Below are 25587 nucleotides of genomic sequence, written 5' to 3'. Positions count from 1 at the left end.
CAAACTAAATATCTGCAGCCTGACTCGATGCGAACCTGCAAAGAAATGATTTCAATGAAGTGGGTGCGTTCTGGATGCGTGCGTTCACGCACGGCATTCATTCATTCATTCATTCCTCCATCCTTTCACGCACAGAATCCAACCCTCTCTGGACGCGCTTCTCTTTTTTTTGCGAGATAATGACGTCATCGCCCCGGTGCACAATGCACAGAGCGCTGCAGGGATTCGAAGCCGCACGCACACACACACACACACACACACACACGCACACACACACAGACACGAATACACACAAATATCCCCCTCTTTGGTCTGAGTCACCGCTATACATGTGCACTTCTTGGTATTTTCCAATAGATCTTGTATTTGGCCGCACATGAAGTCTTTCTCGGCTTTTATTCTAAAATGTAGCAAAATAAGGTTAATTTTTTAGGTGAACGTGGGAAGCGTCTCGTCAGTGGATTTTAATACAGAATTGTGGGACTGATAAAAAGAATAAAAAGGGGGGAAAAAAATGAAAGAAACTACAGGAAGCTTCGCCTTGCAGCCAGTTACGGGAGGGAGGGGGGCGGACCACTACAGGCGCGCACGGCACGACGCGCGCATCAGCGCCGGCGCGTCTGTGAGCGGGTAACCTCGTTGTGCGTGCAGGCAGTTGGGCAAAAGCAAAAAAAAGAAAGCTCTCATCTCGTGTTCCTGCGTGGGATCCGAGCCCACGCCGGCGGAGCAGCAGCGGCAGCGATCCACGGCCGTGCAGCGGCACCATGGCGGCTCTGTCGGGAGGAGAGATGTGCGTGAAATACCTGATGTTTGCCTTCAACCTCATATTCTGGGTGAGTTGATAGCGTGGGGTTGCGTGGGTAAGGATGTGTGTGAGCGTGTGGGGGGGATTGGGAAGGGGGTGCACGTCCGGTCCGTGCGTGGGAAGGTTCGCATTTGCCAACCCGAGCATCTTTCACCCGCTGAAACGATCCAACCACCCTAACCCTCTCTGGTGAAAATGTCCCGCGTGGAGAATAGTGCATGCAACGATGAGTGAGCCGGGTGGGTGGGTTGGACCCCCTCCCCCCCTTCCTGCCACCCCTCCCCCACGCTGTCCCGGCCCGTGTGGAGGCTGAACGGGACCGGATAATCCCCCGGTGGCCAAGTGACCCAGTTCCACCGCGCACGCTGGAGTTGTGCGCCCACGGCATTCTAATGGACTGCATCCGGGGATGGCGTGTGTGCGTGTGCGTGTGCGTGTGCGACTGATATAATTAAAATTGCGTCTTGTATCACGTGTTCTAGAGAGACGTGCACGCCAGGGAACAACTAGTGTATACATAGAATCCCCTACAGATTCTTCCGAATAGCAGGGTGTGTCTAAAGTGTTTATATTCCATGTCTTGCAGTTGTGCGTGCATGTGCGTGTGTGCGTGCGTGTTCACACGACCGTTTCGTCCTTTTACGGCCGATCGTTTCAAATTGCACGTCTATAAATAGACAATCCAGCGGAGCCATGCATTTGCGAGCCTATAGGATGTTCCTTTGTTTGTGCGTGTGTGTGTGTGTGTGTGTGCGTGTGAGAGAGTGTATGTGTGTGTGCGTGTGTGTTTGAAGGAGAACCAACAAACCAAAGAGTGAATAAAAAATAGTAAATGAAATATAGTAACAACTGGAATATCTGATGGCGATTAAAAATACACAGGAAACGTTATAACAGCATTAAAACAGGATGTTCTGTAACAACAGAGTTCATTTTTAAGCCATGCAGCCGCTCATGGAAAGGATTTGATCTTTTGCAAGCTGAGTAACACTGAACCGAGCTGCATGCCTGTGCACGTGTAGCATTCATGGATCCAAACTCTCCAACAGAGGAAGCAAAGCTGAGGTTATTCCTATCAAGCATACAATGGAGGTCAGTTAGCCACTCCCAGAATAAGATCAAGTGACAGCAGGCGTGGCGTAAAAATGTTTCCTCTTTCAAACAGCTTCTTCTCTTGACAGCATTATTACTTAAAAAAAAGAAATTAAACTCTTGCCAGAACAGGTTTTTTTTTTGAAATACAACACAGAGGCGCGTTCACTTACAGGAATCGGCATGGCCGTCGCCGGGGGGATTCAGTGTGTCAAGTATCTGATGTTTGTCTTCAACTTTTTCTTCTGGGTAGGTGTTTTCATTTTCTGTCTCTTCCTGGTGTGCTTGCTGGAGGAAAAGCAGAGTTGGGTGATTTCTTCTGCCGGTATTACAGGTGTTTCCCCCCACCTCCATCCCTGTGAGATCTTTTGATTTGCCGTGTTGTTTTGTTTTTCTGGAAAAAAGGGAACATGTGTACGCGGAATTAAACATTAACCCGCAAAAACACATGCCACGCTCCTAAAACATGTTCAAGATCTACCGGGCGGCCTGCGGCGAGGCTTTGCCTCGACAACTATGACAAAAATGTCATCGGGAGACACTGCCTCTCAGACAGGCTACGCGGGTAAATCCATCCCATCTGGCACCTGAGTTTTTAAGGACTAACTGTTGCCCCAAAATTTGTTTTTTTTTTTGCATTCACCGACCCTGATTGTGAACATAACTGTGGATCATTGCGCAGGCTGCACCTGACACTGCATTTGTGTGTTGTTGCTTCAGCTTGCAGGCACTGCCGTCTTTGCCGTGGGTCTGTGGTTGAGATTAGATTCCAAGACCAAGGGGCTGTTCGAGGGATCGGACTCTCCGTATGTGTTTTACACAGGTAAGACGGGCTCGGCGCTTAAAGGGCCAGTTCTCCTCGAAATCAGGAAACCGCTTTCGTCCTGACTGATAATCCCTCCGCCTATCTAGATTTTTTTTTTTTTAATTCTTTTGGGTGTACAATCAGACAAAATCATCTCCCAGCTTACTCATGATAACCAAAGACTTGTTTGACAACCTCAAATAATTTCTATCTTTAAGCAGTATTAAAAAGAAATTTAACCATATCTCTATATATATAAATGTATTTTTACTTACACTGTATCCTCTTTGGTAAACACATGAGCTGAATCACATGCTGGGTATACATACTAAATAAACAATGCGGAAAAAAGTTTTAATCTATTTTAATCTATTTTTAATCTATTTTTAATCTATTTATTGAGGTCATTTCTCACTGATTATTTTAAGTTAGTTGCTAATTATAATTATAATTATATATATAATTATAATTATTTATAAATTATATAAGCAGTATTAAAAAGAAATTTAACTATATCTCTCTATATATAAATGTATTTTTATTTACACTGTATCCTCTTTGGTAAACACCGTCACATGAGCTGAATCAAATGCTGGGTATACATACTAAATAAACAATGCGGAAAAAAGTTTTAATCTATTTTAATCTATTTTTAATCTATTTTTAATCTATTTATTGAGGTCATTTCTCGCTGATTATTTTAAGTTAGTTGCTAATTATAATTATAATTATATATATAATTATAATTATTTATAAATTATATAAGCAGTATTAAAAAGAAATTTAACTATATCTCTCTATATATAAATGTATTTTTATTTACACTGTATCCTCTTTGGTAAACACCGTCACATGAGCTGAGTCACATGCCGGGTATACATACTAAATAAACAATGCGGAAAAACGTTTTAATCTATTTATTAAGGTCATTTCTCGCTGATTATTTTAAGTTAGTTGCTAATTATAAGTTTAAATAAGGGAGGCGGGGTGGTGTTCCCTCATTTTCTACGCAAACGGTACAAATCTGCGTGTAAAACGCAAATCATTTAATATGTGTAATTATCCATTGCGTTTACATGAAATTCACGACACACTCCCGTAGGTGTTTACATCCTGATCGGAGCTGGAGCCCTGATGATGGTGGTTGGATTTCTGGGATGCTGCGGGGCAATTCAGGAGTCCCCTTGTATGCTGGGACTGGTACGTGCGACGCGTTCACCGTGCACTTCCTGCTTTGTTTTGTTTTGTTTTTTTTGGTGCCTGAACTTCTTTTGGCTTTTAAAGGCCACGGTTTCAGCGCTCGTGTTCGTTCCACGGATGGAATGCGGTCTGACCCTGTGATGAGAACTATGAGATGCCTGTTCTCACCAGTGTTTACAGGACAGTGTCAAGGCCGGCCTCTAGATTTTCCAACACTTGATCACTCCCGTCTGCCCCTAATCCCCTTGCGCTAAACCTCCGAGGAGGCGGGACCTGCACATATTGGGTTGAGCTACACTTAGATGACCTTAACCGTACTTGTCCGTGCATGTATTTAAAAGACACGTGCACAAACGCGCATGTGCAAATTGGATATTCCTAACCCCGTGTTTCCTCTGTGCAGTTTTTCTTCTTCCTGCTAATCATATTTGCTGTGGAGGTTGCTGCAGGAGTCTGGGGATTTTCCAACCAAAGCAAGGTAAATGCAAAAAAGTGCAATTTCTTTTATTGTTTTGTTTTGTCGCACCTTTCGATCAGTGAACAAAACAAAATCGCAGGTGAAGCAATAGAGAATTTCTTCTTAATTACTGACGTGAAATGGCACTGAAGGGAAACTGAGAACAAAATGTTTGTTTTTAACTGCTTATTAAATCGTGTTCTTTGCTTTTACGACAGGTGGTTAATGATATTACGACGTTCTACCTGCAAACCTACAACAACTACAAGGAAAAACAAGACGAGCGTCTCAGAGAGACGCTGCATGTGATTCAAATCGGGGTGAGACACCTCTGCTATTTCTAAATTATTTCACCTCTGAATTTGCATCCGAAGCAAACTAACTTTGCATGTAAGGATGTATTTTTTGAAAAATGAATGTATTTATGATCTGGCGGCATGTTGGCCAGGAGAAGATTAATATAAAAGTGCCTGAATAAGAGTTTAGGTTACAAAGGGTACTGCTTCTGCCTCACAGCAACAAGGTCCCTGCCTGGTTTGATCCAAAAACAAGCAGTAGGTCAACAGAACCCAACTTTCACTCCACCAATGACTCCATCACTCTTGTTTTCCATCTCTGTTCTGCTCGATTTCTACACCAATTGGTTGAGACCGAAGGCCGCCCGGATTCTTTGCCGCTGTCGCCGATTGCTAGCTCATGGGGATTTTTTTTTAATTTTTTACTTTAGTTTGGCCCCTCGGTGAACTCCCGCTTTGTTTAACTTATTTAGGGAAACCTGTTTCTCTTAATGGGGCCACATTTCCCATTCATTTTGTATTGTTGTTTTATACACCAGTCTATTTTAATGGTGTACAATGTTCTCCCTCATTATATAATTTTCGCAACCCCCCCCCGAGGTTCCTCTACACTAATTTCTTTGGAGCCCACAATCCAGCTAGTATTATTACTTTGGACCTGCTATCTTTCATTTGCTTGCTAATTTGGTTACCAGGTTGTTGGTGTTAACTGATATCGTGGCTTCAGGACCATCTGGGTTCAGACATACAGCTAATGACGTTCCATATCTCAGCAAAAGTTTGGAGTATCGTTCTATCATAGACAGGCCAAAATCCAAAATGATAACGATTTCGAGAACAATGTAGCTTAATTATGTTATGGGTGAGGTAAAAGCATTTTGTATGTGACTGGGGTTGTTTATGTGTATGTGAGTAAATGCTTGCAATGAGCGAATACAAGTAAAAGTTTGACGCCGCTCCCATGTCATTAACCTTGCGAGGTCTGAACTTCCGAAACCTCCAAGACCCGCTGCATCCTGCAATCCATCGCAGGTCAGAAGCACTCAGATCCAATATATTGTTGTCCCCCTTATCCAGTGTGAAAAAACATCACGGTAAATCACGGACAGGAACCGAGGATTGTTCATAACCTTCACATTCAGGGGGAAATCCTTGAGTATATTCCAGTCTTTGTCTTTACGTTTGTGTTTGTTGTATAAACTTAAAACACATTCATGATTATAAAATGTTGCATCTGTGAAAAAAATGGGAGATGCGGTTAAATGTAACAACTGGACTTTGGGAAATTAACACATAACTGAAAAATAACATGATCTCTCATTACAGAAGTTGATGTTTCCAATTGGAAAACGTCTAAATGTTATTGCACTTGTTCATTTCACGGAAAAACAATCCAGAATATTGAGATGCAGTTCAACTATTAAATGCAGTACTTCTGTGGAGTGTGTAATCCCTTTAGATTGATTGATTCAAAAGTTTCCAACCACTAACTGCTGTTGTTTGGTGTCCCTCCTAAAGTGCCATGATGACTATTCGATAAATTATACAATGACGACAATATTCAAATCCCCTCAGACTACAAAAGAATGGAAAATTATTGGGGGGGGGGGGGATCTTAAATCGGTCATAAAAATAGCAACTAACAAGCCATCTTCACAACTTTCCAAAAAAAAAGATAAACAAAGATCATGTTAATAGAAGGCAAGTTAACCTGCAGCCATAATGGCAGTGACCTGTGTTTATGGCGATGAATTTGACCCCTTTTGCTGCCCGAATGACAAGTGCAATGGGTTGCAGATTTAACGCAAGATGAAACGCAAGATGAAAAAGCAAAGCTTTGCACAAATAAAGATACCCCTTCTGGAAGCCTTGAACCTCTTACTGTACATGTTGAATGTTTGCACAAACGGGTCTAAATGTAACTGCTCTCCCTGCGTAGGTAAACCAGTTTAAATACTCCTGTCAAATAAATGTGTTCATCTCAAAGTAAAGCTTTTTTTTCTTTACGTTTACAGCTGAACTGTTGCGGTCCCACGGGCACTGTAGAGGATTTCGCCAAAGACACGTGTCCTCGAGGAGAGCCGTTAGAGGAGCTCATTACTAAGGTGGGACAACCCTTTGCGTTTTGCAAGCAGTTCACGTTTCGGCGCTTCGGTCTGGAGAAAAGGATGGTGGCGGATGTGTGGCTGATGGTATAACAGATGTCAGATATGCATCAGCCGAGTGAGAGCAGGGCCAGTCAAACGCGTAATGACGGTTTGATGTGTCTGGGGTTTATCAGTATTGCCTTCGCAGGCCCGCCTCCTTGCAGCGTTTCTATGGCAACATTGGTTTACTGGAGCCTGCGTGCAGTCTTATCACACAAACTGTGGCAAAAGCCACGCTCCATATAGATTTGAGTTAAGAGGAGTTTCTGTTTGGCAGAGCTGTCCCGATGCCATCGATGAGGTATTTGACTCAAAACTACACATCATCGGAGCAGTGGGTCTGACCATCGGGATTATTATGGTAAGTTCTGCAACTGCACGGATATAAACTACTCAAAACGTATCTGCGAAACATAGCGGGCACGAAAGAAATGTACCGGTCTCCCGCTCTCTTTCAGGTGTTCGGGATGATCTTTAGCATGCTCCTTTGCTGCGCCATCAGGAAGTCTCGGGAAGTGGTGTGATGCCCCGCCGAGCCACGGAGTCCTTGTTAATGTTGCATGATGTCATTCCTGGAGTCACATGGCTCTCCACTGCCAATAGAAACACTGTCTGTTTAAAGGAGACACCGAGTCAAGCGTTGTACAGATATTTCTGGGTTTATCAGTTTTAACTGTATACACTCAGGAAACTTAGCCCCGTCTGTCTGGACTAGATATACACAATGTGGTAATTAGGCCCAACTATACAATGGGTGTCATCTGTGCTCCAGTGGAAATCTAGTACAGAAATGTGTTATTTTGTGATCATTTGAATGGGATAAGTGCTTGTGAATTGACCACTATCTAAAGAAGAGATCATCGTATAATATACCGATCGCATTTCTGTCCAGCTCTTTGGGCCACCCGCTGGCAAGAGGATGAACCACAACCAAAAAAGCCACTCATACGAGAGTAGCCATTGATATTTTATGATTCCTGCGTCTTCAGACGGTGGAGGGATGAATCGGAGCCCATCGAAGGCTGAGCTCCGAACTGACGTTTGTGTGTAAGGCTGTCACTCTGGTGACGTTTCAGTTGATCCCTTCTCCTTATTTGACCTTAAAAATATGCCTTCAATTTTTGACACTGTCTGTAAATGTTGTTTTTAATTATGAAAAAATAGGTTAGACATAAAAATTGATTATTGTATTGCATCTGAGGGTTCTTTTTTTTTTAAATTGATATTTTCATTTCACATAGATTGGTTTGATTTGTACCATTTTGCACTCTGTTAACACAGACAAATAACAAAGACATAAATATAAAATGAAACTGGCTCATTTCCTGCTTAAGCGTGCCCTAATGCAGAACACAATCACTCACATACACACTTCAGAGTAAAATAGTTCGTTGACTTGACTTGTGCTCAAAAGGCAAACATTTATTACATTTATAATTGTCTCTGACGGTGCAATTTAAACAACAGTCAGTTTGCGGAGCCAAATTTTCGAGATGTTTCTTCAGAGGCACAGTATTTACTCTCTTTCAAAGACAACTGAACCGGGTGACATTTGAATCAATTCATTGTCAAAATCTTCTTGTCTTTGCGACCGGACTTGAATTTCTTCACTTGTGGCCGTTTGACCCCTCATCCGAGAGGCTTCTTCAGTTCTGATTCAAGTCCAGTTGCCGAGACGAGAAGATTTCGACAAGAATTCACTGTGACCTGGATGACTGAGAAGCTCCACAGACATCCATTCATTAATTATCTGATGCTTATCGTGGAATTGGGATCTAAATCTTTAGAAACATAGCAACATTTCACTCCCTTATTCTATTTTCTCAAATATTCACTCCCTCATTTACATCATATAGAAAGATACAACCATTCACTCAATATTATCTCTCAATTCAAAATATCGACAGAACAGAGAAACAGAAATGTCTGGATTTTTAGCTGGTTTCTGACAATTCAGTTTTAAATGTTACTATTCTAATCATGAAAAAAACATATTTCGGTTCAGTTCTATCCAGAAAACCACAGGTATCATGACTGTTTCTCTCTTAAGCTTTAAATAGACAAGAGATTTTTGAGGTAGTTGAGTGTGAACTCTTGTTTTAAATCATCAGTATTATCCTGGCTCGAAGAAACAACATGTTAAGATTCGGCGAAAAAGCGTTTACAGAGCACAGTGGGTTCCTTAACAATCAGGTTCTTCAAAGCAAAGACAAACACTGAATTGTTCCTTATCTCTGTGATAGTGGCACAATCACATGTGACTCATATTGTTTGATGAGAGGAACAAACAGGGCAACAAAGTGTCCATGTTTTCCTTATTTATCTCCACACATTTTATGAAAACATTTGTTGTGAACTAAAAGCACACAGCAGGAACTAGTTACTGCCAGATGACTCAGTACTAAGGAAAATGGATTTACTGTTGGCAGCACAAGAATGTGCACCCTGATTTGCACGTTGACAGCTGGGTGTTGCCTCTAAACTGGCCTACAGAGATAACACTGACTCAAAAAAAAAAAAAAGTGTCTATTTATGGGTATGTTGTTTTCTGTTTGTCTTTATTGCAACAGTATGCGGACTGACCGAGGAATAGCCAAGGGAATGAAAATCCATTTATAGAAGAGGAATGTTATTAAAAAAAACATGAAAAGAAATCAAACGGAGTATGTGGGTAATAGTGTTGTGCTGCTCTGTGATAAACACTGAACTATCTCACATATCCTTTATGGTTATCAGTTAATTTGATCACTAATTTAGGTTCAGGGCAGGCTGCTGTAGAACAGCTGGGAAAATTGTGGGGGTATAAATAGCAACATACAAAAATACTTTTGTTAACTCCATCAATGAATATCAGCAAAAGGGGCTGTAAAAAATGCTGGGAGAAGGTAAAATGGCACAAATTCCCTTCAAGGATTAAATACCTTTTAAGTTTGACAAAAATGTGAAGACAGTCTCACTCACACGTCGTCCTCTGTGGCCTCTTGGGACTTCTCTGCAAGTTGGCATGCATGCGTATATGAGGCGGTGTGTTTGTGCAGCACCGCGTCTACTCGGAGAAGACTGGTGAGACACTGAACCACAGCCAGAACCAGCTGATATTTACAGTTTACCGATTCGAGGCCTGGGGACGATGTCAAATCTTTAGTTGCTTCTCTACAGGAGTGCATACTAGTTTCACCGGATTGTGGAGGAGGAGGTTGAAGAGGAATCAGAAGTGAGCTCAGGACCTTTGTTTGAACGTGCAGGGAACGTCTTGTTCTTTGGGAGTAAATCTGCTGGGGGACACAGAGAAGTGCAGTCGCTAAGAGCTGGGAAACAGGGACACCTGCATGTGTGTGATTGGACACCGGGTTAGCACCCCCATACTTCAGGAGTGCGTGATGTAAGAGAAACTCAAATGTCCCCCCGACACCTATGACACAGCCTGGCTCCAACGCACACCTCTGAGGCGGGGAAGTTGTGGTTGAAAGGGACTTTGCTCCGTCATTCTGATTGCCTGTGTGTACAGGTTTGCTACTGAAGGACTGCATAAAGCTGGGCTCCCATGCTGCGTGCAGCATACGAAGGGCATCTTGAAATGCACCTGCATACTGATCCGTCTGCCCTTCACCTGGCCCACAAATGATTACACTGCAGGGTTTTACCACATCTTCCTGGTAGTCCTGGAAAGCCACATGAACATACCTGTGAAGAGAATAGGCGTTTGAAATAAATGTCAGTGGATAAAAATCATATAAGCCCTGTGATGTGTGTTTGTTTAAATTTAATTAAGATTTCAGACCTATGGGCTCCCAGCAATATCGGTCGGCAAAAGGCCAGAGTAGCGACATCTTCCGATTGTATCGCCCGGCAGTCCCAAACAGGTGTGGCCCCACTTAGGTGGGCAACGAGGGAGAGTTCGTCCTCACTGATGCATTCCACCACACAAATCTCAGCCTGTGTGGCTAAAGCTAAAACTGCCTCTGACTGCTTCACCGCCGACAGGAGAACGGAGACTCCGAGTTTTCGTAGTTGGGCAATAACGCGTTCTACTGACTTTTCCGCCCAGGTGCTTAACTGAACGACACTGTTCATATTCATTGCGTTCTGCTCCATCAATCGCTTCCCCTCTCTAAGCTCCAACACCTCTCCCATGTTCAGTAGTTTCGGCTGCAGGCACCTGGTTAAAACCACTGCTTTAACAGGCTGTTGGCCAGTGTGAAGACAGGGTGTAGCAAAGTCCCTGTGGATGACTTGCCCCTCAACCAGACGTGAACAGTTAATTGGAAAGCCTGACACAGGCGTATGCAAAGCAGAAAAGTTGTCATTTATGAACCGAAGTGATGAGAAACGCAGATCTTTTTCAAACTTCCAGTAAGCGAGCAGTTTGCAGATGAGGTCACCCATAAGGTCACAGTGGCTACGACCCAGGCGAGTGTAAAAGAATGACGCAAGCAACTTTTGTAAACAGTCAGTTCCTGTAGATTTGGCTTTAGCAGTGACATCCTGCCACAGAAGACAGTATCCATGAGGGACCACTCCGACAGCAATGACATCACCCAGCTTCTCTTGCACAAATGCCAGCAATTCTTCAGCCAAGCGCTTACTCGTGCTGGCCTCTGTGGCTCCCCTTGAGTTATAGTTAGGAGACACATTGAGCTCCTTGAAGGCTGTATTACGAATTATCCGTAGAAGTGACGCCAGCATGAGGATAAATGTCTTCGATCCATCCCCTACTTTTGCCGTGTGCTTCCAAACACACTCTACCACCATTCTAAAATGAAAAATAAAACAAAAAATACAACAATACATCACAAAAGACACAAAAAAACAAACAATACTGAAATACATGACAATGATAAGAGAGGAAATGTCTGTGTTACCGGGCCACTGGGTGTTCCAGTCGCAGTGCTCTGAGAGTGGACGTCCCACTCCGGGTCAACATGAGCTGTCCAGTGTCGCGGGTGAACAGAACCTGCCCTCCTTCTGGACCAAAACTACGAAGGATGACGGCCTCCAGGGCACCCACGGTCTGCAGGACGTGTTTAAGATGAAGATGCTCCACCGATGACATCCTGGGCAACTTCCAGCTGTAAAAAATGATTGCACAAATTTTTGAACAACTATAATACCATGTGTTTCAATGTGTTTGTGTATCAGTGAAGTTTAACCGTTTTTCCCTAAAAGCTGAATTAAAAGTAAGAATATACCCTTGTCTGTTTTGACAAGGTGCTATCAGGATCAAAGTAATACTCCAGCTACCTGTAATGCTCTGTTCATCCGGACCGGCTTATAAACTGTAATACTCATTTTAATTTTAACCGCAATATGAATAAAAATGACATTTTCCCTGTAGGCAGAGCCCTCGTAAATGCTCCTATTCCTGTCATAACAACCATTGTACTTATAATTTACTTGGCTTTTCTAATATTCCGAGGGAGTGAATACATTAGCATCTGCTAGCTACTCTGCTAGCTAAAATCACTGCTCTCATATCGACGATGTTCCGACTGAGCTTGTGTCACTTTCGGGAGGGACACGGACAACATTGGGTGTTCTTTCAACAAAACACACGCTACCGGGGTTAAAGTAAAAACATATAAATAGAAAAATTAGCCTACCGTTAGCCGGCCCGCACAGCAAAGCTTCCTATCGTAACCTAGAAACGGTTGGTTCGTGCGCTGCTGTGACTTGGTTTTGAAAACACGACCGCCACCTAGTGGTGGGAGGTCGGAACTACAACAACAACCAACTGCGATATGGCACAAAACAAATAAATACTTATTTCTTTTTGCTTATATCCAAAATAATTTTCGTTTTATATGCATGTGTGCAGACATTGGGAAATGAATAGTGATACATGAGAGAGCCGACAGGTGGTCCAGAGGTAAAGTTGCAGGACAATATTTTTTTTTACGGAAAGCTTTTTGGATGACAGAAAAAGAACAGATAAATGCAAAATGATGAGAGATTGTAAATTCATTTTTGTTCCAGTAACAGAATTATTATGCTTGCCATGCAAGGTGTCTCACTGTGGCTCGCCTGAAACTTTAACCGCGGATGTCATTTATGGGCTTCACCACAGTGATGAATGGCAGCCGTGAACACATTATACACACTTTGCAGACTTTGTGACTTACTGAATGCAGTTCCAAATAAAAGCCAGGCTGTTTATAGACATATAAACTCTGGCTGAACCTATTGTCAAAATGCAACACGTTAAACAATATTCAAAATATATATACATTCCTATGTTTGTCATCCGGCCTATTTTTGCTTATTCATTTTATTCATTGCTATTTATTTATGTTTTTGTCACACTATTTATATTGTTTTTTAGTTCTGGATGTGTATTTTTCTCCCTCACTATTCTTTGATGTTGCCGGTTGTCATCCCTGATGTTACTGTCGCTGATGTTGCTGTCTGCCGTCTATTTATCTGCTGTCTATTTAGTCTAGATTTTTTTTTGTCTTGCTATCTTCTGTCTTCTGCTTTTCTGTGTATATATATCTTCATATTTATTTCCTTTTTTTCCATTATACACTGCTACACATTATACACTATATTGTACACTGTTACACTGCTGTATTATACACTGTTACACTGCTGTGACAAAGGAATTTCCCATTATCTTATCTTATCTTATCTTATCTTATCTTATCTTATCTTATCTTATAACAGATCTTGATGTAAAGGCTTCTCCAGGAAATGTACCAATAATTACACTAACTGTAGTTGGAGTGAATATCTGGCCTACACCTAAGTGCAAAGACTCAAGACAGATAATACCAACATAAATGTGAAGTAGTTTTTTCCTGAGCCAAATTCAAATATAAGTCTATTTTTAAATATCACAGACAGAAGTGATGTCAGGCCCCCTTCTGCCCCGTCCTCCACCGTCCCCTCCTTCTGTACAGTATCTCTGCCACGCTGTGATACCTCAAGGTGAACAGGGTGGAGCCGCAACTTGATCTCTGTGTTGCTGCAGAAACCACATCCTAAGTTTCTATATCAGGCAACATCATCTATACATAGACAATATGAGACAGTTCTGCAGTTTCTGCCATATGCGCGCACGCCAACACACACACGGTGCTGTCCACTCTGAATTTAAATGCCCTCTATTGCTGAATTCTCAGTATGCTAACGAGCCTTTAAAAAGCCATGTCACTACATTAATGAATATTTATCGGTGGCCTGGTGAGGGTGACCTGTCAGGATGGGACAGAGGTCACGAGACCAAAACGTTAGAAATAAGCAACGGCGGTCCCACGGGAACCTAAATAACTAGAGTCAACATAGTGTTGATGATAGCCGAGCTTCGGACACCCGCATTCTTCCTCTAGATGTGTGGTGAGACACAACAAAAAAAAAAAAAAAGGCAACAAAAAAGGAGAAAATCATTTGACATTCTTCCTCGCCTTTCCCTCCGCCTGTGCTCCTCTCCTCTCTGGTCTTGTCATCTCTTCCGCTCCTCCTCTTCTCCCTTTAGGGAAAAAGGAGCACTCTTGCATCTGAGCGTCGCTGCCGGGACGACAAAACGCGGGTAGGTCTTTTCTGTTTCCTGTTCTATTCTTCATTGCACGAAAAAAATAGGACTTCTGTTTTCGCTTACTTGACCATGATAGTTTTTGATGCAACTTATGGCATATTTTGAAAATGAATTAGATGTGTGATTAGATTTGGTGAATACGAGCCGGGACATATTAACAGCGATGGTGATTAATTTGGCATTTGAGTTTAGTACTTTTCTTTATGCTTGAAAGATGTCAAGACTGAGATGCCAAACTTTCAACTTGATGTAGAATATGCCTGAGTGTGTATTTTCAGCCTTGTGAGTTGCTTGTAGAATTTCCCTCACCATAAGTTTCAGCAGAAAATGTTTAAAAAAGCAGGAGGTGTGCAAATTATTTGAGCATTCCTGTAATCACGAATGAATTGTATAAGAAATGAAACTTATTATTTTTCGGCATCTGCGATAGAAACCTTGATATATTCCGTTTGTTCTGATGTTTGACATTGGCTTCCAAAAGTACAGCAGTTCAAAAAAAACGAGATTAGATAATGCTGACGCAACCAATACTCAATATCTGGATCGTCTGCAGAATTAAAAAAAATATCTGTACAAGTGGAAACATTCACGAGAGGTATCTTCCACAGATGGAGTGCTTATTAAGTAACTCACACATCTGTTTAAATTGTTCATCCGCAATAAACAGAAGATCGTCTATCTCCCAGTGCTGTTCTTTGTGGGGTTGAAAAAAAAAAAACCCATTGAAAACAGATTTGCAAATCAGAGTTGAGTGTTGGCACCGGAGTAATACCTTGTTGGCCTGAGCTGAGCGTGACCTTGGCACAGGAGCCTCACCTCTGGCAGCCTGCTGTGGACCAGCAGAGGTCCGTGTGTGATGCTCCTAATCATCCTCCCCCCCGCTCTTCCATGCCGTTCCTCCTTTCCTCTCCCCTCCATGTCAGCAGGTTTGGCAGACAGCAGCTTACATATCCCGGGTTCAGTCGTTAGTTAGCGCCAAGCCAGCAGAAAGAGGAGAAGTTATTCTGACAGGGGTGGTCAGACGCTGTCAGTCTGCATGCCCACCCACCACTTCCACTCAATTGTAAAATAATTACATACTTTTTTTTTTTGTTTGTTTAGTTTAACTTGTGTGATTGTAGGTTTTTGACCGATGTTCTCTGATATAATGTTCAATATCGTTTTCCCCCCTCTCCCCCCACTTTGAGTTAAGGAGTATAACCCCACCCCAACCTCCACACCAGTTTAATCCAGGATCCGATCGCAGGTGTTACATAATGACCGGAAGCCATGAATCTGCCCCGGGGACACCTGCGGCTGCTTCCCCCTCGCCGACCGCCGCCGCCAACTCCAGCCATGAACTGTCAGGCGGCCGCAGTCCCGATAAATTCAGGAGCGAGCTGCGAAGCATCCATAGTGAGTTAAACATAGCTTGAGGAATTTGTACAACAACAAAAAAATGTTATTCAAGTCATATTACAGCCAATTCAAAATGACGTCCTGACAGATGTTTTCATCCCTTATCATATTTGTTTTCTTTTTGGTAAAAGATGGAGGGCATGAGGATAGTGCCCTCCTAATAATGTCAGTCTGCTTGGTTTTATGAATATTTGGGTCAAAACCTGGCAACAGTTACAGAGTGATGCTCTAATTTCTAACTTTCAAAAAGGTTTGGTTTTTTTAACCTGTGCAGTGACACTGATAAGAGAAAGTTGAAGGGCATTAAATTTCCATTTTTCATCCTTTTAACGACTATTTGCATGACCATGTGATGCTTTGCGTGATTTTTTTTTTTAATGCACTTATTTATTTTTGCTTTTGGTTTTTGAACCTTCCTTACTGTTTATGTGTCTACAATCATTTCTTCAGTTACCTGATTTTAACTTTCCAGTTTCTTGAAACTGCCTTTGTATGTTGTTTTTTATTTCTTATATATGTAAAACATTACCAAAAAAATTCTAATCTTTGTTTGCACCTGATAATCTTTATTTTCCTCTTAGTCAATATCACCTCTCTGGACTAGCATCCTCTACTGTCTTTACTGTGATGTTTAATTTAAATGCAGGATATAAAATGCATAAAATTGTACACTTTTTATTTTTGATAAAAGCTTAAAAAGTATTAAAACTACAAAAATATTTTTTAATGCTGAGTAGTGGAGATTTTCTATTACAGTGTAATCGCATATGAAAATACATAAATAAATGGGTATCTGATATAAGAGCTCTGTATTATATTGCCCATAAGACATCCAGAAGAAGCACGATAACAGTAGAGATAACATAATACCCAAAAACAAGGAAAGCACTGATTTAGCACCACAAGGATTTTAATACCTGCATATTGTATTGAAGAAAATCAATTTTTATGACGGAATAGTATCTTTGTTTCTACAATGAGGCTACTTGAGTCTCAACTGTACAGAACTGAAAAATTGAAACGTGTGTGTGTGTGTGTGTGTGTGTGTGTGTGTGTGTGTTCTTTGCGTTGGTTCGCAGTGCCATCATGGGCAGTCGCTGCCCTCTGTATCGTGTGTGTGTGTGTGGTGTTCTCCTCTGCTGTGTGTATGTGGAAGAAGTTCGTGAAAAAGGACAAGGACAAAGAAAAGGACAAGAAAAAGGGGAAGAGCAAGGCAGACTTTGACACAGAAATGGATGGAGGTTACTGCGAGGTACGCCGCAAACACACAAACACACACACACACTCACAAACAACTGTGCCGTCACACACACACACACACACACACAATTCATGTGATGTATCACACTCCTGGCATCAATGCATCACAGGAGAAGTAAAACTGTCAGCCAGAGTTGTAGTTTGAGGTCGGCGATGAGATTTTTCAGATTTCACGGTCAGCAAGGATGCAAGTCACACAATAAAAAAAAAGATTTAGGTTGCATTATATTTGTTTAATTGATTCCGACCGTGTAATTCTACACAGCTGGCAGGCGAAATAAACTGCTCCACACGCCGCACCAAAAGCCCTTCATTGATTACTTGTAGAGCCGTATCACTTAACTGTGTGTTGTGTGTACGTGTTTGTTTGCGCGCAGCCACTAAAAGTGGAAGGCGACAAAGAAACAAAGTTGTCAGACAACGCGCCCAAAGAGGAGGTGAAGCTTGGCAGACTGCATTTCTCCTTAGATTACAACTTCACGGACAACACGGTGAGACGCTGATATTCGGTGATGCTTCCTTCGCCCTGCCGTGCCTTGTTTTTCTCCAAAATATTCACTTTCTTTTTCACGTCCCAGCTGGTGGTCGGCATCTTGCAGGCCGCCGAGCTCCCCGCCATGGACGTCGGCGGCAGCTCCGACCCTTACGTAAAACTCTACCTGCTCCCGGATAAAAAGAAAAAATTTGAAACCAAAGTGCACAGGAAGACTCTCGAGCCCAACTTCAACGAGACGTTCACATTTAAGGTAAACAAAATACTCCATGGAAAACAAAAATATACTTATTTATGCTCATTACCTGCCACAGTGATGATGATGATGATGATGATGAGGATGGCAACTGAAGAGAAAGTGAAGCCAGGCAGGTTGCAACCATGGCAACCGTTGTTTTGTGAATAGTACAGCTATCACCGTATTACGTCAACTTGAACCGTGTAACTGTTAGCGCTAGCGTTGCTATGACTAGCAAACCTCAAACGCTACTTATTTCTATCACTCCCTATCTCTCTCTCCTTAAACGGGTCGAGGCAGAAGGCCGCCCCAGATCGCGCGCCGAGGTTTCTGCATTTTTTTTTTGGTGTCTGCAGGTTCAGTACACCGAGCTGGGGGGGAAGACGCTGGTGATGACCGTGTATGACTTCGACCGTTTCTCGAAGCACGACGCCATCGGAGCCGTGAAGATACCGATGAGCAGCGTGGACTTCAGCCGATCCCTGCAGGAGTGGAGGGACCTGCAGAAGGCGGAGAAGGAGGAGGTGGGAGGACACCATCATTTTTCACCCGTATTAATGCATCGGTCCAATTCACGTTTTGACGTCTTGCTGAAATATAACTTTCCCCTCTTGGTCAGAGTGAGCGGCTCGGGGACATTTGTTTGTCCTTGAGGTACGTCCCCACCGCGGGGAAACTCACAGTGGTCATCCTGGAGGCCAAAAACCTGAAAAAAATGGACGTGGGTGGATTATCTGGTGAGTCAGGCAGCGTGAGCGACTCCCAAGCAAAATCAACCCCGAAATTATTTAACCATCTCTACCATCAGTTGACCAAATTGCATTCCATTGGATTAAAAATGAACATGTAATATTAATTTTATATCTGAACGGTACTTGATGAGTAATGTGTGCATAAATGATTACTTCATGCCGAGTTCTATTTATAATATCATATAAAATATAGATATTATAATAGGATACGTGAGCGTCAGCACTGTGACTGTGGATCGCGTCGTGATGAGATGCCTCTCTGGCTCTCTCGCCGTCAGACCCGTACGTGAAGATCCACTTAATGCTCAATGGGAAACGTCTCAAGAAAAAGAAGACCACGATAAAGAAGAACACGCTGAACCCTTACTACAACGAGTCCTTCAGCTTCGAGGTGCCGTGCGAACAAATCGAGGTATGAGTACGAACACGTCACATAAACACGATGAGACCATGAGAGAAAAAAACACAGGACCAATGCTGGATTTTCTGAATCAATACGAATACTGATACTGGGAGGTAGAAAATGCGTAATAATATCGAAAATGTATGAAAAAGGTATTATTTAGAGTCTATTTGATGAAGGAATTTTAAGAAATAACTTCTAACGTCACTAAACCGGCTGATTTTAAAAACTATTAGAAAAAAATAATGAAGATAGATAGATAGATAGATAGATAGATAGATAGATAGATAGATAGATAGATAGATAGATAGATAGATAGATAGATAGATAGATAGATAGATAGATAGATAGATAGATAGATAGATAGATAGATAGATAGATAGATAGATAGATAGATAGATAGATAGATAGATAGATAGATAGGTAAAACAATAAAATAAGAAAAAATAAATCTAAAAATTACACATATATTTGAATAGACTTTTAATATAATGTCATAATAACTGTTTTATCATATCTTGAGACATCAATCCTTTTTTTTTTGTCAGTTTGAATCAAATGATGGTCGTCAGACCGTCAGTGAATTTCAGTATGGCGTCAGAAATGTTTCCCTCTCTGTGTTGGTTTGTTGATCGCGTAGAAGGCGCAGATAGCCGTGACCGTTCTTGACTACGACAAGATCGGGAAAAACGACGCCATCGGGATGGTGTTGCTGGGCGCCGCCAGCGCCGGGACCGAGCAACGCCACTGGGCCGATATGCTGGCCAACCCCCGGAGGCCGATAGCCCAGTGGCACAGCCTCCAACAGGAGGAAGAAGTCCACGGCCTTCTTTCCAGCAAGAAATGAACATTGTACTGCATGATGCAGCTGTTGTGCAAAAAACCTGGCCGTGTTAACTTTAATTCCCTCCAAACCCCCCAGTTTTCAGAAAACAATCTGCTTCATTGAGTATTATACACGGGATATTATCTTTTAACAAATGCAGTACTAAAATCAGCACTGTTCCCTCATGACGCTTCGCTTGTGCAAATGTGTAGAACTGTGTACAAACCTATTAAACTTTTTTTTATTAAATATTTTGTCTTCTACTCTCCCATTACGATTGACCTATAATCACTATCCCGAACTCAAGAACACAATTTTAACGTCATTTTGTTTTCTCATTTAATGAAAGTATTTTTTAATTCTTTTTTTTTTTGTAATGTTTAAAACGTCATTTGAAAATTAATATAAAAACTATGTTATAAACTCACATGCGGTGCAGACACAAACCCAGACCTGATTATAAAACATTGGATAAACATATTACATTATTGTTATCTCGTCATTTGTTTCAGCATGAGTCATCACTTATTCAAAAAAGAAAAAAAAAAAGATAATGATATCTACATAAAGCTTTTGGTGATTTCGACGGAAAAAACGTGCACCCTGTCAGTGTGAAATTCATAATCCAGAGCCCATAAAAACCCAATTTTAACATTGTTTTGTTTTCTCATTTAACAAAAGCTTTCCCTTTTTTTTTTTTTATTTATTTGTTTATTTATTTAATTTTTTTTGTCATAATGTTTGAAACATTGACTGAAAATAAATTTTTGAAATGTGCAATTAAAATCACATGCACACCCAGACCTATTTATAACACACTGGATAAACATGACATTGTAGTTAACTAGTCATTTGTTTCAGTGAAAAAAAAAGAAAAAAGAAAAAAGACTGATAATAATAACCACATAAAGCTTTTGGTGATTCTCAAAACTGAACTTTTGATGGGGAAAAAAAAAAACCATGCACCCTGTCTGTGTGAAGTTCATAATCCCGAACCCATAAAAACATCAATTTTAACATCTATTTGTTTTCTCATTTAACAAAAGCTATTTTTTTCATTTTTTTTTTTTTTTTTTGTAATGTTTGAAACGTTGACTGAAAATTAATTTAAAAAATGTGCAATAAAATCACATGCACACCCAGACCTATTTATAAAACACTGGATAAACATATGACATTGTAGTTAACTCGTCATTTGTTCCGGCATGCCTTATCAATATTTAAAAAAAAAGTGCTAATAATAATAACAAATAAAGCGTGCTGCGATCGTCGAAACTGAACTTATGACTGGAAAAAAAAAAACAAAAAAAAACGCGCACAGTGTGTGAGTCCCCACGCCCACTCAGGGGGGCGGAGGGCGGATGGAGCGCCGTGCACCGGGTGTCCAGGTGGGTTTCACCAAACGTCGATCGCAGACTTCCGGAATCCGCTCCCAGCCGCCGGGATGCGCCGTTAACGTGTCCGTTCGCTGCGGGAGGTGGGGGCGTCTCCGGTTTCGAGCTCTGAGATGAACTCAAAGCGGGCGGTGGACCGGTTTCTTCTAGTGACGGTTTCCATCTCCTACTTGCTGGTGTTCCAGGGTAAGTCTGAAAGTTTTTGCAGAAAAAAAAAAAAAAAAAAATTGAGCATGATTTAATTTTTTTTTCATTTAATGTTAAATTTAACTTAATTTTTATTTTTTATTTTTTTTTGTGATTTTATTTTGAAGGAGCCCAGACACACCTTCCTGCGGCAGAAGCGAAACGCCAAAGGTAAAACATCAGCTTTCATGTGACCAAATTAAAAATAATAGACATTTCAGTTGTAATGTTTGCAAGATACCGGCGATAAGACACGGCGTGTGCAGTTCTGGTGTCTACCACTGGGGCGTATGTGTGTATGACACACATCCTGTGTGTTCACACGTGTTCGGGTCCAGGTATAAGAACTTTGGAGACCTGAATTAAAGTGGTGTAAAGTGCACTTAACTATCCATTCCTTCCTCGCTAATGCGCGTTGTTTGTGTGCGCGCAGACGGGCTAATGCACTTCGGACGAAACGGGATCTCCTCGGGGAGGAGGTTGGTACACTACACCTAAGAGAACCGGAGGAGGTCAGGGCATCCACATGCGCACAACACCCAAACCAGCACAAAGCGGTCTTTGTAAAAACCGAGACACACATACAGTCTCCCCTTCACCGTCATGTAACTTGTAATTTCCACGGGCACGTACACTACTTGTATAATGTCACCAGTTGTGTTATAACTTGGTTTTAACTGCTTATTTTACCAGACGTACAGGCCGCTGCTGTCAGATGGCACACCGTCGCGCAGGATCTTACACAACTACACGTCCAGAGATTCCTCCTCAGGTACACGGGAGCCGTCGCGCGAAATGTGAAATCGACCCCCTTCCCCTTACGTATGGCTGAACTCGAGTGTGTCCGCAGAATATTGCGGCTGCCTCAATGGCGGCTGGTGTCAGGATGGCGGTACGTGCGACTGCGCCCAGTTCCAGGCGCAGGGGGATCGCTGCCAAATCGGTGAGTAATGCGGACGTGCATCTCGATCGGGTTTCGGGCCTCGGTCACGGAAGGGACGCCAACCTGGAGGCCGACGCACAAAACACACGGTTGTTTTTAACGTAGCGAGCGTGTGTCATTCACGTCACGCTCTTCGGTCACTCAACGGATATTGATAATGCCCGCACGCAATCTGACATTAGTTATCAGATTTCCGTCAATATTTTTCTCTCTTCTGACTCAGACATGCACGTATAAAAGTAACGCACAGACTAAAATGCAAATTGAAAAGACTAAGTAATGAAGTTCCTACCTTCTACATTTCTGGCTTTCTCCTCGTGAAAGCAACAGTGATTAGAAATGCATTTTAAAACTACATTTGTACAAACAAGTCAGAAATAATATAATTCCTCCAAAGACTTGGAACTAAGCCCAGCCTTGAAAAACTCTTTGATAGTAGAAGTAAAAGTGTCTGTTTTTTCTGCATTCCATTATCGAGTTTGGTTCAAAAACAAACATTTTTTCACATTTTTCACATTTTTTTAGATTTTTAAATATGCCCCAAAAAAATTTTGATTCTCACCGTCTTTTTCAAATTTCTCACCCTTAGATAAGATTCTCCCTAAATTGACTGCTCGATCTCTGGCATAAAGTAGTTGCTATCAAAATATACTCAAAATATAAGGAAAAAAACAAGCCATTGAAAACAATACAAACTCATAGAAAGAGCTTAGATTAAGTAGCATAGAAGACGTTTGGCTACTGCCATTTTGTGACCAATAAAGAATCTTAAAAAGTATTAAACAGGTAAAAACATTGTTCTTTATCTGTAGAAAAAGGAAATATGTTGAATTCGTCACATCGTGAGAAACTTAAACTTCCCTTAAACTAGCCATACATCGGAAGTCTCAGAAAAGATTTGGAAAAGATTTATGGAAAACCATCATCTCATGTCTTAAGACAAGTTTTTAAGACTTTCTAGTCTCAGAGATTTTACAAAGACTCCGAATCTTACAGGGTCACTATTTCCAAGACTAAAAGTTGATTTTTCAGTATCTTTTTTTCCCACGGTCCACTGTTTTCCGTGGTTATTCGCAGAGCCTGTGCTCGTTCAGTCCATCGCTTTTCCACCTCCGATTCGTCGGAGAGTTGACATCGTACAACTCTCCGACGTATCGGAGATGGGCTTTCTTAACAGTCCAAACTTGAGCCCAAGCATCCCTGTCACTCCGTCTCGCTGACATGGCCTTTTTATTTTATTTTTTTTCACTTTCCAGTTCCCAACCACGGGCAAGATCGTGACGGGATCTGCAGGTCGTGGGGTCAGCATCACTTTGAGACATTTGACGGAATATACATCTACTTTCCCGGGACGTGTTCGTACGTTCTCGCCCAGGACTGCCACTCGCCAACGCCGCGGTACACAGTGTGGGTAAGAGCATACATTTAGAATTCGACTCTTAAGACTCACTACTCATGATAGCATCTTGTGTTTTTTTTTTTCCTTCCCGTGACACACCCGTTTGTTGTACTCTGCTCAGGTTCACAACAGCAGAGCGTGCGACGGGAGTGTGTATTCGTGCCCGAGAGCTCTGAGCCTGCTCCTCCCGGACGAGGAGGAGATCCACATCTCCGGATATCAGGTCCATCAGGGAGGTCGCAGGTGTGCTTGCCCTGAAAATGCATAATGAATATATGAATATTCTGAGGAAGGCGAGAGAGAGAGAGAGAGACCCGGTGTGCCTTTGCGCAATGTCAGGTTAATTCTGCCTCGGACGGTCGGCGGCGTGTTCATCGAGCGGCTGGCCGATTACCTGCTGATAAAGAGCGTTTTTGGCTTCTCCTTGGCATGGGATGGAGGCTCGGGTATCTACCTCAAGATGAGCGAGGAACACCAGGGTACCCCCTGCGGTTTGTGTGGGAATTTCAACCACCTTCCGAGCGATGACCTCACCACCTCCCGCGGTAAGACCGGCCCTGCCGGCTGGCCGGCCGGCCCCTCGTCCTCTTATCCCTTCTCTCAACACCCACTCAACTCGGTTATTATTGTTCTACACTCAACACCGATTCAGACCTGAAACAGCCAGAAGGAGAGAATTGGTAGATTTTTTTTGGGGGGGGGGGGAGCTGAATGGCCCGAAGGAGCAAGAGTCCTTGAATGAATGACTGGTAATATGAACTGTGATCCCCCCCTGTGTTTGCGCAGAAAACTGTAGTGCGAGCGAAGCTGAGAAGAGAGAAGAAGAGTAATAACCATGTCTTTGTTATTCCAAACAAGCCTTGATCGTAGTTTAAATCTTTTTGGAAGATGCTACTGCAATTTATGCAAGGAAGTGTATGACATTAGCATGTATTCATATGTATTCGTTTGTCCCCGTCGCTTTTGATTTCTTAACTGTGCATTTCAGGCATTTGGACGGATGAGCCGGCGATCTTCGGGAACAGCTGGGCGGTGGATCTGCCTCACGAGAGAGCCTGTCCCTCGGTGGACGTCGACTTCAAGGGGCCCTGCCGGTCCGAGTCGGACATGGACGTAAGCGACGGCTCTGCAGCGGGTGCAAAAACATGTGATCGATGCACTTGCTCTCAAAGTTAGCCGATCTCAAGGGTCAAGATTGAAACATGCAGCGAACTGGACGGTGGTTGTAAGCAGCAGAAAAACAGTCTTATCCGCGGTCCGCGAAGAAAACCTTTCTTGTTACAAATTATAATTTTTTCACTAGACCTTCAGGATCTTATTTTGAAAAACGACTGTTCCCGCCTTTGTCTTACTGCCGCACTTAACTCCGTCGCGCTATTTCACACATCAGCTACCACAAGCTAGCCCTTGAAAAAATGAGCCAGAAACAAAGGCTGGATAGTTTTTTTGGGAAGAAACGAGCAAACAATGAGAGCACAGAAGTGTTGCAGACTGCCGGCAAAAAGAAAGCTGCATTTAAAAGAAAATATCAAGATTCCGAACTAAGTTACGGGTTCACCGCAACAGGTGATACACAAGCGCCGCACCTGCTGTGCATCATTTGCGATGAATGGCTAGATAATGAAGCTGTGGTGCAAAATATAGCAATTGCCTAATATAACGTGTAATCGTTGTATTCAGATTAAATACAGTGAACTGACTAAAGTTTTTATTATTTGCTCCTTACTATTCGCTCCTGGTCCGCGGAAACATGCTTAAAACTGGTCCCTGGTACGGAAAAGGTTGCAGAACGCCGCATTAGATGCCCGTTTCTCGTAATTTTTTGACAAACCACGTCATGTAACGTCATGTTTACGTCACTATCGGTATCCGTCTCGAAACCTCGAAATTTTCTTTGATTTTCCGCATCTTTCTGTCCGAAATGAGCAAAACTGGTTGGTCCTCTGGCACCGCAGCGGAAAG

The 25587-nt window shown here is 42.3% G+C and overlaps 3 protein-coding genes and 1 long non-coding RNA gene across 6 annotated transcripts; 2 read left to right on the top strand and 2 right to left on the bottom strand.

Moving 5' to 3' along the window:
- The first annotated feature begins 620 nt into the window (after positions 1–620).
- cd9a (CD9 molecule a) lies at positions 621–8115 on the top strand. Of its 2 annotated transcripts, none has more exons than XM_086163441.1 (8): positions 621–833; positions 2618–2720; positions 3805–3902; positions 4306–4380; positions 4578–4679; positions 6671–6760; positions 7080–7163; positions 7261–8115. In XM_086163441.1, exons 1-8 carry the CDS (start codon positions 765–767, stop codon positions 7324–7326), a joined length of 687 nt encoding a protein of 228 aa, XP_086019567.1. In that variant the 5' UTR covers positions 621–764; the 3' UTR covers positions 7327–8115. The 2 variants fall into 2 exon arrangements, with proteins under 2 accessions (XP_086019567.1, XP_086019568.1); XM_086163442.1 differs by lacking the exon at positions 621–833 and adding an exon at positions 1913–2146.
- Positions 8116–9202: 1087 nt separating this feature from the next.
- Positions 9203–12454, bottom strand: bbs10 (Bardet-Biedl syndrome 10). 2 transcript variants are annotated; one of them, XM_086163439.1, is made up of 4 exons: positions 12403–12454; positions 11665–11871; positions 10584–11555; positions 9203–10486 (listed from the first exon to the last, which is right to left on the bottom strand). In XM_086163439.1, exons 2-4 carry the CDS (start codon positions 11853–11855, stop codon positions 9760–9762), a joined length of 1890 nt encoding a protein of 629 aa, XP_086019565.1. In that variant the 5' UTR covers positions 11856–11871; positions 12403–12454; the 3' UTR covers positions 9203–9759. The 2 variants fall into 2 exon arrangements, with proteins under 2 accessions (XP_086019565.1, XP_086019566.1); XM_086163440.1 differs by having other exon boundaries at positions 10467–11555.
- Positions 12455–14264: 1810 nt separating this feature from the next.
- LOC147225347 (synaptotagmin-1-like) lies at positions 14265–19941 on the top strand. Its single transcript, XM_086163741.1, has 9 exons — positions 14265–14327; positions 15580–15728; positions 16811–16983; positions 17369–17482; positions 17570–17737; positions 18079–18246; positions 18342–18459; positions 18753–18886; positions 19518–19941. The coding sequence occupies exons 2-9, from the start codon at positions 15590–15592 to the stop codon at positions 19722–19724; spliced, it is 1221 nt and encodes a 406-aa protein (XP_086019867.1). The 5' UTR covers positions 14265–14327; positions 15580–15589; the 3' UTR covers positions 19725–19941.
- Positions 19942–20906: 965 nt separating this feature from the next.
- On the bottom strand, positions 20907–24716 carry LOC147225346 (uncharacterized). Its single transcript, XR_015107405.1, has 4 exons — positions 24602–24716; positions 24020–24279; positions 23725–23879; positions 20907–21289 (listed from the first exon to the last, which is right to left on the bottom strand). It is a non-coding gene; the product is annotated as an uncharacterized LOC147225346 (long non-coding RNA).
- Between the last annotated feature and the right edge of the window lie 871 nt (positions 24717–25587).

Source organism: Fistularia commersonii, chromosome 17, assembly GCF_037954325.1.
Source record: "Fistularia commersonii isolate RoL2024-O1a breed Wild chromosome 17, RoL_Fcom_v1.0, whole genome shotgun sequence".
Taxonomy (NCBI): Eukaryota; Metazoa; Chordata; class Actinopteri; order Syngnathiformes; family Fistulariidae; genus Fistularia; species Fistularia commersonii.
This window is presented reverse-complemented; position numbering and strand designations above follow the sequence as displayed.